Source organism: Crinia signifera, chromosome 6, assembly GCF_055691185.1.
Source record: "Crinia signifera chromosome 6, ASM5569118v1, whole genome shotgun sequence".
In the NCBI taxonomy this organism is placed as follows: Eukaryota; Metazoa; Chordata; class Amphibia; order Anura; family Myobatrachidae; genus Crinia; species Crinia signifera.
The window spans coordinates 221,995,893-222,010,291 of record NC_139222.1 but is presented as its reverse complement, the minus strand read 5'-3'; the positions used below and the strand labels follow the sequence as shown (position 1 = coordinate 222,010,291).

The 14,399-nt window shown below is 43.8% G+C and overlaps 1 protein-coding gene across 1 annotated transcript in view; it reads left to right on the top strand.

The window, feature by feature from the left end:
• STOX1 (storkhead box 1) overlaps positions 1–11,705 on the top strand; it is a 53,099-nt gene extending 41,394 nt beyond the window's left edge. The window contains exons 2-4 of the mRNA XM_083148945.1: positions 3,098–3,250; positions 5,563–7,834; positions 10,284–11,705. Coding sequence (XP_083005071.1) covers positions 3,098–3,250; positions 5,563–7,834; positions 10,284–10,440 — 2,582 coding nt within the window. The 3' untranslated portion in view covers positions 10,441–11,705. The remainder of the gene's footprint in view (positions 1–3,097; positions 3,251–5,562; positions 7,835–10,283) is intronic.
• Positions 11,706–14,399: the final 2,694 nt, after the last annotated feature.

Here is a 14,399-nt window from a genome sequence, read left to right as displayed (position 1 = left end):
GGGCAGATACAAATGACGGACCATGCAACGATTCCAGCATCACTACTGAACCACTTGTGATTGGCTGATTGAGAATGTCCTACTGACCCTAATACGGCCTACACACATGCCGATATTAAGGCATTTTCTAAGCGATTTTGCTTAGTTTTGCAAAGTCGCTTAGCAAATGCCCTCACATCGGTGTATGTGTGGGGGCTGTATCTGCATCGGCGCGCGTCCCCGCGCGTCTTTATCGGTGGCCGAGATTGACGGACAGTGTCCATCAATCTCGGCATCGGCAGTGTTCTCCCACCGGAGAACACTGGTGCTGTCCGCTCGCTTAGCACACAGAGCTGACAGCTCGCTCTGTGTGTGGGCTGTCAGCTCTGTGTGCTAGGCGACAGCGGCGCAGCACAGCCCGACATAGCGCAGCTAGGTAGCCCTGCACACATCGGCATGTGTGTAGGGCCCATTATGCACTTGGGCATACATTAGGCTTCTTATCAAAACCTTTTTTATTTAAATTGCCATACCTCCCAACATGACTGTCTCCAAGAGGGACACAATGTTCCTGGACTTCCCTCTTAATGTAGGATTGCCATCACCTGTGGTGAAACGCCTTTCTTATCAATGACCTAGATCCCCACAGGTGATGGCAATCACACATTAAGAGGGAAGTCTAGGAGCAGAGTATTGTGTCCCTCCTGGAATGGATCATGTTAGGAGGTATGAGTTTCTTCTCTGCTTACGGTTGTTGCCGCTTTTAAATGTATTCAATACAGAAAACTATTTACTTAGGTATTCATCAGCCATCAGTTTTTTTTTTTTCCTGGTAGTTAAACACAAATTAGGCTGTTATTGCCTTTGTGTCTGTGTAAGTGAAGCATGTACCAGCAGAGCGCTGTGTTTGTACAGGCTAGTACCTCTCTAGCGTCCGTCTCCTCCCCACCAATCAGTATTCGGAAATGTGTTTGTAATCTTTACTATCAGGCTTGTTTCTCTTTCACCTATTTTTAAGTGCTGTTTTTAGGGCATTTCTGTCTCAGGCCTGTGGGTATTATATTTCAGAGCTGACATGAGGGAAAGGTATCTGAAGTCACTACAAAGACTTTTCCCTGATTTATACACCTGAATGTGGTAGCCTAGCAACTACCTGGGATAAAAGGCTCTTGGAAAGTTCTGTATAAACAGGCTTTGTTGCAGTTCACAATGGAAGGCTGTAACACAAAGGTCAGCAGTAATTTAACAATCTCCCTATGATGTTGATCTGTCAGGAGCTGTACGTTAAGCGTTAGCAGTCCTACTTGGTTCTCACATAAAACATGGTAAACTTATTTTCTGTAACTTTGCTGTTTTTATTTGTCAGAAACCGAATGTGACTGTAGTCATTTATTGGAATTTCTGGCTTTCACTCTAGGTGCAGTATTTTATTTATTCTTAGCTGAGGTACCCGGAGTTGCTCAGGTTTGGTTGTGCAATTAGCATTACTTGAATTAGATCCTTCTCGTGTTGTAAGCTTGACAGCTCTTCCAACAGACCAAGGAGGTGGCTACCTAGTGTCATCTAATGTTTTCATCCAAATCCATCCAGCAGAAGGCCCTGAACATGCTCCCTGTGCCCCTGGTGTGTCCGGCATATACCTATATCTATATACATATATCTGTAGTCGGCTCTGACCACATTTTTTTTCTTTAAACCCCATGTCCTCTACCCCCTCTTATGTTATGCAACATTGCCATATCTTGCTTCCCTAACTCACTTTGTGTAGGGACCAGACCACTTTTTGTGCCCTCATGAGGTCAGGGTTGGGGGTCTTAGTGGCAGTGAACCTAATCTGGACCCAATCAAGCCACCTTACGTTGGTTTTGTCCAAATCTGTCCAACAGTGTCCGAATACATACCCGACAAACAGACAACATGTATGTAAGAGACTGTGTATTTGGCTGCATAGGTACCGGGAGGGGGGTAAAGGTGTCAGCTCATCCACTCCCAAACCAACTGAGGCAGCCAATGTACTTGGCAGCAGGGCACAGTGCAGCTCACGTGTTCCCCGGTCGTTTGGTGGGAGGGCCGCTGATGTCATCAGCGGCCTCCTTCTCCCCACGTAAGTGTAGACTTACACTGCACTGCGACCAGGGAGAAAAACATTGATGGTGAATGATTTTCCCCCGGTGTGCATGGCTGTGTATGCACAGGGGCGGAGGGGGGTGCATTCTGTGAGGGGGTTAACCTGCTTGCTGAGCTACAAACGCTTGCAGGTCTGAATCAGGCCGTGTGTAACATCTTGGTGGTGCTGTGGAACTATATATCCCTTGCACACCCAGCATGGATGGGTAGAATCCTATTTGCCCGCAGGACAACTTGAAGTCAGTGTGTTGTGCATTTTGTAAGGAAATTCAAGTTTCTGTTGAGAGCATTCCGCAGTTCTCGCAGATTTCTGTGGTACACTCAATCTCTTTAATGGATTGAGTTGCTGCCACATGATTGGCTTATTAGATATTTACATTTAATAACCGGTTTATGGAACAAAGTGGTCACTAAGTTTATATGTTTCATCTGCTATTGGGTCTGGAACACTTACAAGAAAATTCTTCATTACTATGTAACAAGGAACTTTTTAAGTAGAATCCAAATAAAAACATGAAATAAAAAGATAATGCATCCTACTTCCTTGCTTGGTCTTTTTAAAAGAAAAAAAAAATCTGATCTGCTCTGTTTTTCAGTCTGAAATGATTAATCAAATATTCATTGCATAGTGTATGTTGATGGTTTTTCTTTAGGCAATAAACTTAGGAACACGCATTAGATAGATGCTACAGTAGTAAGAGGGCACACTTTACATAGAGGGAAATAGCGCCCCCCCCCCAGGAATTACTGCATACACATAATAGAAGGAAGCATTTATTGGACTAAACCGACACTAGGAACTTGTGACATCACTACGGCAATAAAACACCACTTTTTAATGACATTCTAGCTTTAAGATCCTTTGTGCTTTCACTTGTTTTATTGAAGCAAACTTTTAATACTATTGTATATTTCAGATCTGCTCTGGGGTAACTAGTTCTTAATCAATTGATGTTCTAGAGAGTGATGTAATAATGTTGTTTCATTGCAGGTGATGTGTCTCCGGTGCAGATGAATCAGGTGGCCCAGTCTCAGTTTATTCCGCTGGCGGAAGTCCTGTGCTGTGCTATATCGGATATGAACACTGCGCAGACCCTGGTGACACAGGAGTCTCTGCTCGAGCAGCTAGTAAAACACTATCCAGGTACGGATGGCTTGCATGTATTTCAAGGGTATGGGTTGTTAGGGAGATGGTCAAAAGGTCAACATGCATTAGGTCGACACAGAAAAAATAGATGGACATGAGTTTTTCACTTTTTTTCTGTTTTGGGTGACTGTCGACTTGGATACTGTATAAGTGTACTGTGGCCCCTCGCTGTGCTCAGCACGCTATTTCATTCTCCCTCTATGCCACTGGGATGGCAAAGTATGAACAAGTCTGTAAAAAAAAAAAAATGCATCGCATGTCACCTAGCACCACCCAACACTATTCAGTGCTGAAAAAGCAGGCACTGTATATGGTTGGGCTTCGGTGGTACGATCCAGTGCAAATCTCATTGGGTCCTCCTCAGACCACCCACATGCACTCTGTTGTAAGTGGCCAATAGGGTGAGGTTTGGAGGAAAGCGGGATTACTTGTCCACCTCTCCAGGGGCCAAGAGTGCCACCCAATTTTTCGGAGCCTCCCGGCTGTTCTGTGCTAATTGCTCTGCCTCTTCTGCCACCTCTAGCAGCCTCTTCTCCCACCCCTCCTCTCTACATCTTCAGCCTAAGTAGCCTATCTTCATCCTCTCTTACCCCAATTATTGCCACCTCTGCTCCTCCTTGATCACTTTCCATTCTCCCTGGCTACTACCTTCCTCTGGCCTGCCCTCCCACATTCCATTAGACCTTCCCCAGTCTTCCAAGAATCAAATGTGATCTTAAACTAGTTTTATAATTCTAGTTTTCTGCACCATATCCACTATTGAGTGTGAGCTTCTGAAAGCAGATACACAAACCACTGGACTATTCAATTTTTGGTGGGCGGGGAATCCGCTCCATTACAAAAGGTATCTGGTTTATAGGTAGATATGACTATGGTCAAGTGTGTTTCTTTTTTTCGGTACTTATGTATTATCTGGGCTGCCGATTTTTTGATTGTATGCCTTAACTTAAGGCATACAATCAGATGCGATATCGCATCGCATACGACCATATCGCATGCGATGCGATGAGATGACCCGATTTTTCCATAGGATTCAATGTTAAAATGGACTGAGTCCATTTTAACATGGAATTTAATGGGAAAAAGGGGTCCTTTTCATACCCCTACTATCCAAGTGGGCATGAAGTTGGACCGAGCCCGAAGCGTGGCGAGCCTCGCGAGGGGACTGTATTCTGTGTCCGCTCGCCACAGGTTTATATCCAACTCCATGCCCACTTGGATAGTAGGGGTATGACCCCTTTTCCCTTTGAATTCCATGTTAAAATGGACTCAGTCCATTTTAACATTGAATCCTATGGAAAAATCGGGTCCATTGCATCGCATGCGATATGGTCGGATGCGATGCGATGGACCCGATTTCAAAATCGGCAGCCCAGTTAGTACATAAGTACCTTTTTTTCTACTTTAATCATTGACTTCCATGTGGGCTACAACTAGGCATAGTAACCTGAACGCAGCAGTAGTGGAGTGAGCCACCCTGCCTGTAGTGGTACACAAGCTTTTGTGTGTGTGTGTGTGTGTGTGTGTGTGTGTGTGTGTGTGTGTGTGTGTGTGTGTAAAAAGATTCCATTTAAAAAAAAAAAATTCAGCCTATTCCATGTCGACTAATTGATTGTAGACCTTTTTTCTATTAAAGATCTTATGAACTTTATAATTTTTAATTGGCCTTGTACTAGGGTTTCTCTTTAGTAAATCTCAGATTTTAATACACCAGAAAATGTATTTTTGGGAAACCACCATTGTTCGTAAATGTAGCCCTAGCAGTGGTATATTGGGAACAGAGTCAGTATTTTGTCAGTACTAGACATGTGCGTTGTAAAGATACTCTAATCTGTGCAGCTGGCAGCGCAGTATTCAGGATAACACATCACCACCTTTATTCTTGGACACCAAATAACCTTCCTTGGTTACAGCTGTCGCTCATATCAGCTGCTTATGAATTAATGGGGCAAATATAGCCTGGTAAAGTGATCATGTGGAAAGTGGTAACACACCAGCCAATCAGCTGCGTTTGATAAATGACAGTCAGGAATTGATTGGCTAGTGTGTTATCACCTTCCACTTAATCACTTTACCAGGCTTAATACATCTACCACTGTTACTTATAAGGTGGACATTTTGCCTCCATCTGGTAAAATGCTTCATAGATGGCAACAATGCTATCTCCCAAAATAAAATTATTTACGAAAATTAAAAACATAATATGTAATTTGTTTTGGTATATTTAAACTGGCAATTTTACCATATAAAATCTTTTCAGTGCGGATATAGAATAACCACAATAAAAGATTGTGTTTTTTGTTTGATAGGTATAGCAACACCATCCCAGGAAATTCTCTATTCTACTCTCGGAACACTTATCAAAGAAAGAAAAATCTACCATACTGGAGAAGGCTACTTCATTGTTACTCCACAAACTTACTTTATAACTAAGAAGCCAGTTCTTCACAGCAAATGTGGGGCGGTGGAGGATATTTCCACCTCTCCCCCAGCCATCACCTATATTGTCAGCATGGAGAGCTGTGCCGATCTAACCAAAGTAAATGCCCCCTCTGTGTCACACTGTCGGTCTTGCAGCTGCTTCTCTGAAACGTCCACCCAGAATATACTTGGGCAACAGTCCATTAATGAGAGCAACATAAAAGCTCAGAGGAGCGGCAAGGAATCCAAACCGTCTGTTCAAAACCAGGCAACATCCACTTCCCGAGACTATCATACATGTGCTAAAACAAAGACACAACTTTCATTAAAAGACAAAGAAAAGTGTAATAAGAAATTTGGCATCAGTCTATTCTGGAGGAATGTTGCTAAGAAGGAGAAATCAAAGAAAGAGCTGGTGAGCTTCTCTGCACAATTCCCACCTGAGGAGTGGCCGGTGAGGGATGAAGACAATTTGGATAATATCCCACGTGACCTAGAACATGAAATCATTAAGCGCATCAACCCAGTTCTCACTGTGGACAACCTCCTGAAACACACAATGCTGATGCAGAAAGCTGAGGAACAGAAAAAGTACTTTAGCAAAGGTACGTCAACGGATATAATAAAGAACAAGAATGGGCATAATCTTAGGGGCAGCAGTAAGAAGAAAAACAGGATCTCAAAGTACCACAAAAAGATAAACTCTAACAAGGACAAAAATAAAAAGAGCATTTGTCCTGCAAGATTACCTGGTAAAGCAGAGATTGATACAGGAAATAAATCTTTGCACCAGACAAATGAAATGGACAATATGCAGGTTCTGGACCACACAACTCCTGCTGTTGATGATGTCGATAAACATGTTCTCTACAAAAAGCAAATCCATAACCCTTTTGAGGGTATTTCCTACAGAGATAACAATAACATAAATGGGCGCAAAGCTATAAAAGAGATAAAGAAATTAAAATTTGGAAAGGACCTACAAAACGCCCCGAGGACAAAGTCACTAGATTGTTCTGGGTCAAATACTGCAGCTGAAACAAGACATTTACAAGCGGAGAGGCCTGTGCAGGAATATAATAATGAGGATTTGTTTAATGATCAGATTGTGCCTACTAATGATAAAGATGGTTTAATAGAGTATCCTCCCAATTACCCACAGTGCAGCACTCTAAGGATAGATGATAAATTTAAACAGTTTAAAGAACACAATGCTCTTGTAGGTTTAGCTGATGACCGAAGAAGTCCTCTTTTTGATAATGCTCAAACAAAGATGTTGATAAAATCAGAAGTGACTTGGGAACATGATGGAGGAAAACATTATTCTGTTGGACCCTATAGCACCAAGATAAACTCTTCAAAATGTTTTGGCAAATCCCACATTGATGCTCTGGAGGAAACCGAGTCTGATCAACATGACCATTATTCCTCAATTGGGATAAAAGGCAAAGAGTTTTCACAATATACAGCCTTTAACGGTTCTTTAAATGTTGAACGTACAGAAGATAATCAGACCTTTTATAAAAAGGTAGACGATGTTTCAAGTTCTTTCTACTTTGAAGGAGATGCTGATGACCACCTTGGCATGTGTCAGAACCTTGAAGTACGCATGCAAAACATAAATATGGATATAATCAATTGGAATGATATAAATGAAGAAAACCATAGTGCATCAGGAACGTCCCCTCCAAGCCACTGGGACCCTCACAGATCCTCCGTTCATCAATTTACCTCTTCTTCTACCAGCCATCATCAAGATGACTATACACCATCTATTTTTTCTTCAGACAGTTCTCAAAGTTATACAAATCCTGCCTTGCATGTGAAGGCCTGTTCTGAACAGCCATTGTCACAGTATGTGCTCCACCATCCAGAAGTGAAGCTTGATAGTCCTGAATGTAATCAATCTCCAGAACTTGCTGACAGTAGTATATTTAACTACTGCACTTCCAGTGACTGTAACTCCATGGCTGAAACTGTTCAGATGTCCATTAAAGGGAGTGATGAGAAACATGTGAAGACTTCTGGGCAACAGTCAATGGAAATGAGGACGTGTTATGAACAGACACTGAAGTTATTTAATGCAAGCACTAAACCATTGGAAACAAATCAGAATGAAAACCATAGCACTACTGGTGACAGTGGAATTGAATCTCCCCGGTAAGATTTTTTTACTTCTCTTTAAACACTAGACTCTTGTCACTCTTGGCTGTTGCGCTGATGCTGTTATATTCGGTGTTATGTTGGAGCAGCACTCCAAAGCTTGATGCTTGTAATGTATGTGTGCAGGGGCTGGCTGGCAACTTTTAGCCTGGGGGGCAAGTCCAGAGCACTGGGCCATAAGTAACAGTCACAGACCGTGACGTCAGCTTCGACCCTGTTTCTATCGCAGCACCAGAGAAAGTCCTGGGCTACGCACAGACTCCACACACTAGGTAAATCATTTGATGGTAAATTATTGCAAATGGATTTGCAGATAATCGCAGGCCTGTGCAATTTTCACAGGCTTATTGCACACCGTAATGCCCATTACACATTATGCCACACACCGTGATGCCCAGTACATGCTACCCCACACACACCATGATGCCCATTACATGAATCGGCACACACCGTGATGCCCAGTACACGCTACGCCACACACTGTGATACCTATTACATGTTAAGCCAGACACTGTGACACTCATTACACGTTATGCCAGGGCTGAACAAATTTTATGTTAATGTAGGAGCCAGGATAAAAGAGCTAGGCAAACCAAAAATTGGGAGAGTGCAAGCCAAAAATTTACACCAGAATGCCTATTACACGTTGCACACATTACACCACATGCCAGATCTGCAATGTAATTTTTTACACAAAAATGCAGATCTGGCTCAAAATTTTTCATTTTCACAAGGAATGAAGGAGACAAAGCACCCCAAAATCTGTGCCCCAATTTCTCCCCAATTTCTCCCTGTCAGGGACAGCAGACATCTCCAAACTGTCACCGCGTCTATAGACGCGGTGACAGTTTAAAACCATGACGTATATATACGTCTTCGGTCGGGAAGTACCTCCCGACCATGATGTATATATACGTCATATGTCGGGAATATCTTTATATATATGTGTGTGTGTGTGTGTGTGTGTGTGTGTGTGTGTGTGTGTGTGTGTGTGTGTGTGTGTGTGTGTGTGTGTGTATGTATGTATATATATATATATATATTCAGTACATATACACATATACAGTATTTATTTTTACTGTGCAGCTTGCTGCTGCGGGGGGGAGGGGGGAGGAGGGCAGCGCTGCTGCGCTGAGCTGCCTGCTGCCGGGGGAGCTGCTGCTGCTGCCGGGTGAGTGCCCGGCGGGTGCGAGGGGGGGGCTGCACATCGGTGGTGATCGGTGCTGTACTTGACAGCACCGATCACCACCGATCCCTGTGTTACCGAGCGGCTTAGCCGCCGGTAACACAGGAAACGCTGTGAATGGCTGTTCAGATTTGAATAGATTTGAACAGCCAATCACAGCGATCGCCGACCGGGGGGGGGCACCCCTGCCCCCCCTGGGCGGCGAGGGGGGATGTCTGCTGTCAGGGACAGCAGACATCACCTAACTATAGACGCAGTGACAGTTAGAAGCCATGACGTACATTTACGCCATGTGTCGGGAAGTACTTCCCGACCATGACGTAAATGTACGTCAATTGTCGGGAAGGGGTTAAATGAATGGGGATCCTCTTAACACATCAAAGTCACATTGGAAATGCACATGCAGTTGGACTTTTTTCAGTTGAATAGGTTCTTATAAACCAATCCGGCATAAGCACTTTTTCTATGTATTAAGCCAGAATCTATTCAGTGAAATTATTGCCCACTTCCAAAGGCACACAGCTTTTTTTTTTTTTTTTTTAGCATAGCTGACTCCTTTATGTAAATATATAAGACCGTAGTTCACAAAAGGTCTTGTTTTCCTGATCTCACAGAATCACAAGGGAAAATAGTGGTGATCCTGCTGAATGAACTGTTTGGTTCTTAAACGCAGTCCTCAGAACCCTACTGTGCTACACCAACCTCTGATATTCTAAAATCTAAACTTTGTAGCCTCATTAGTGTATACTCTCAGTGAGGGTTAACCAGCTCCAGCCCTCGAGAAAACAGTTAAGGTGCCCATACACTGAGGCAATTTGATCAGATTTCAGCTGATTGCGACCAATCGGCCCATTAAAATCGGCCCAAATCGTCTCTCCCTGACATGCAGTCGGGTCCCATGCGCATCGGACCCGGCCAGGTGGTCAGACAGCCAGCCGTTCTGGGACCGCCCTCCAGACGGGCGGGAAGCAGGGACGCATGCGTCCCTGCCACCGGGAAGGTCCTTGCAGGGTATCTGGTGTCCGAACACTGCTGCGAGACATTGCAGCAGTGTATGGGCACCTTTAATGTTTTCCAGTCCACCTTGCACGTGCACAGGTGGAGTCATCACTCACTGAATTGTATGTAAATAGTACAGAGTTGGCAAAGATTGCATAGCAATAGAATCTTAAGTCGAATAGCAAGGGAATCTCACATGCTATTTATTTGTCCATGTATATCCAAAATAAAAGTAACTTTTTTTTTCTCTCCCTCTTTTAGAACCCGTATAAGTCTTGCTTCTAATAACTCAGTGATTTTTGAGAAGCTGAAGAAAAGGACATTTTTGCAAAATCTAGAAGTTAGCGTCGGTAACCAGAAAGAAGGACTACTTACTACCAATTCCTTAATGCAGCTGACCACTGCTATGAATGTATAAGACGTGGCCGCAGCAGACTCTCCAGTGTGGCAGTATCTTGTTGTGTGTAAAGTTACCAAGCTAATTATATTTATACAGCTCACTTTTCTGAGTTAAACCTTCTTTGAGCAATATGTGGCCCTGCAGCTGCAGTTTGGTTGTACGCCCACTATGAAGAGAACCGGCCTTAAAGCTATTTTTTTTTTTTAAATGTCCCATCCAGAAATGCAGTATTTTGCAGCTGTAAAGCATTACCTTAATGAGAATTAATACATATGGATACCAGATTATTCTTTTGTGATGGCTGACCATGTATGTTTTATAAAAGGCACATTTACAATAATACAAAAATAAACATAACAGAAAATGAAGCCCTATATGCAGGACGACTTGTGCTACACCGCAATCTAGTGAGCACAGATGGCTCAGCACACATTGGGAAAACTGCTAGCATCTAAGGGTGCTACTCGAAAGTAGTCTGAAGCCTCGCACACATAGGGGCTGAAATAGCTGGAAATATGGTCGCAGGCGACCATATTGCCAGTGATGGGAGTGTGTACCCGGCGATACATCGCCGGGTGCACGCTCCTGTTTTCAGCCCCGTTCTAATCGCTGGTCGCAGGAGCTTCCAGCTGATTGCCTCTGTGGCACCGCCGGCAGAGGTTCCCTTTCATCAGTGACCATCTGTGGTCGCTGATGAAAAGGAAAAACTGAGCAATATATTGAAATATATCTCCCCATGTGTACGGGGCTGAAGTGGGAGACACATTATCTGCATTGGTGGGCTACACCCATCACAGACTACAAAGTGCTAACCCCACTAATCTTCCTGCCCAACTATAGAGTGTGAGGGAAAATTAGTGATGTAACGCCGCATACACACTAGGCGATATTGTTAACAATATTGTTCAAAAAAAGCGCTCCTGAGCGGTGTTCAAAATATCGCCTAGTGTGCACTCTCAATACCAGTAATGATGAGTGATATCTACTGTATTGAACATGCAGGTCAGTTTGGCAATCTAGCCAAATGACTTGCATGTTCAGCGGGTCCCGGTGACGTCACTGAATGGTAGAGGCGGACGATATCGTTCAGTGTGAATGGGTGATATCAGCGACAGTCATGTTATGTGCCTGGGGTTTTACTGGCCAAATTCTGATCAGCACTTCAGAACTATAGATTAGAGCCAAGTATCACCTTTTATAATATAGATGTTTTAATGGAATAAAGTAACCCATGCTATATTGGTAATCTTTCCAAGTGCCTGATCTTTTGAGCCAATTTTATGTTGGTCGCTTCATAATGCTGCATATTCTCTGTTACTATCAGTGTGACTTGAACAGCAATATAATGGTCTAAAAAGGACTCACTTGAAACCACGTAACCATTACCCCCATAATCATTTCAAGAAAATACCACAAGCAATTTAAAATCCTATGCTTTAATCCAGGGGTGGGGAACCTCAGGCCCGGGGGCCGTATGTGGCTGGTCTGAGTGACCCTCGCACTCGCCCGGTGGCTTTGCCAGGAGTCAAGTACAGGGGAATCTCGCGAGAGGTCGGTAGTTCTTGTGAGATTCCTCTTAATCAACAGCAGCCGGAGACAGTGAGTCCTATTCAGCGGCAGCCGCCGGAGCGTAGGACGGCTACAGCAGGCCAATTTGTAAGATACATTTTTTACATATGGCCCCCAAAGGATTTTTTTCCCCCATACAAATGGCCCTTGGCACAAAAAAGGTTCCCCACCCCTGCTTTAATCCAACGAGCAATTAATCCTTTAAAAAAATAAAAATACTATTTATAATTTGATAAATGTGACAAATTACGACAGGGTTGTTCAGTGTTTCAGGTTACATTTTATCTTCATGTAAATGTTATGTATATAATCTGTAAGATATATAGTATTTGTATCTCTGGTTTTATATTTTAAATATGGACAAAAACATTTAACAAAATAAAAACACACTAGGGATTGTAACCGTACAATAAAATTGATGCATATTTTCAGTAGAGGACTCCTGGTACCATTTGTGGTGTGATCAATAGTCCTCCTTTCTCTGAAAGAATAATTGTGCTGAGGACATTGGCTGTATATTGGTAAAACAAATAAATATAAACCATTGCCTCCTGTTCTGGTAAGCCAGCGGACACCTACCTGTTTGTATTGCCATAACAGTGCCTAAATGTTGAGATTATGCTTTGCCTAAAGGAAAGAGATCCTCATAACTGTAAAGGGCTGTACACACAGAGCGCAGTTTTGACTAAGGCCATGGCCGATTTGGCCCTAGGCTAAATACACTACACCAGGGGTGGGCAACAGGCAGCTCACACACAGTGCGGCCCGCTAACAGCTCCTGACTGGCCCGCTGCTGTTGTATGTGTGTCCAATGGCAGCTGTGTGTGTGGCCAACGCTCAGCCTGTGCGTAGCAGGCACGGCACAGAACTACGGCGTACACACATACAGCAGCGCCAAGCCGCCCACCCCCTGCATGTCACTACAGCCGCAGCACCACTGCCGCAATCCCTGCATGTCACTACAGCCGCAGCACCACTGCCGAGGATGGGTGAGTTGCCGTGACTGCAATAGGGGCCATTTTTCAAGGCTGGTGCGCAGGTGTTTGGAATATCTAAAGAGGGGCAGGTGTGTGGAAGTACTAATGTAAAGGACCTACTGTTGTTGCATGATGTATAAAAGGGGTATATGGTGTGCTACAATACATTCAAAGACACATCCTTTTGAGTGACCACACCCCCTATATCTCAAGTGCGGTCTTCGACTCTTCTGGAAGTATTCAGTGGCCCCCCCTGCTGAAATAATTGCCCACCCCTGCACTACATACACTGTGTGGCATAGTCAAAATTGCCTTGGCTGTGCAGTCTTTTTGCCAGGCGATAGCAACACGACGCATCGCTATCGCCCGCAGTGTACATACGGTGATTTGGGCTAACGAGGCAATTTTGATTGCCTAGCACATCGCACAGTGGGTACACTTGGCCAAGTGCACATCTAAACGACTGGCAATCTTGCTAATGGCCAGGAAAAACCTCTTAAACCTCAAGTTTAAATAAGAAAACTGATTAGATAGCTCAGCTCTCGCTCAGTTGAACATCTTTCCTAAAGAGCTCTATCGCTCATTATTTAACCTTTAGACATTTAGGGCATTTGAAGTCTGATTTGTGGGACAATGCGCTGTCAAACAAGCTTAACCCTTTCAGGTCCAACAACTAGTCAGGCTTGACAGCCCTAGCACTAGTAGCAGATCCAATGGTAAACCACTTTAAAATAAGAACATTATCATTCAACATTCAATGTATTATTCCAACTTATAGGATGAATACACCGATGGCACAGCAGTTGGGAGAAAAAAAATTATCTAAAAATATAAATGGTCTACCATAGGTATGCCTGCTATTATCATGGTCACCTTAACCACTGCTGACCTATTGACTTTAGACCTAGCATTTGCATACCCAACCATCAGAGAAAACCATATACTGGTAACATGGGGATAGATTTTTCTAAAGATCCTTAAAATGAAAAAAGTAGGTGTTTCCCATAGCAACCAATCACTATAATTTTAGACATACTCTGATTCGATGGACGCTCACAGTCGAATGATTTTTCTCCTGTACGTAGATTAAAGTCAGTCTAAACTCACATTTATCCTGTACAGACATGGCGGAAAATGGAGCGGGCACTGGAGTCATGTGAAATCACCCGCCCACCCCAAGCAAGCATCGATGCATCTGCATGCCCATAAAACATTGGCCGTTCCCCTGCTGCCGCCCATGCCTGACCCCCTCCCACCTCAGCGAACGGCCCGGAAGGTGTAACACTCGCCAAAGCCATTCACTCCCTGTGTTTGCACATGCGCAAACACCGACCGTTGGACAGGGGAACGAATTTGGCCTACAGCGAGTGGGTCTGAATTGCCCCCAATGCACAGACAGGGTTGAAAGAAGCAACGACCAACATACAGAGC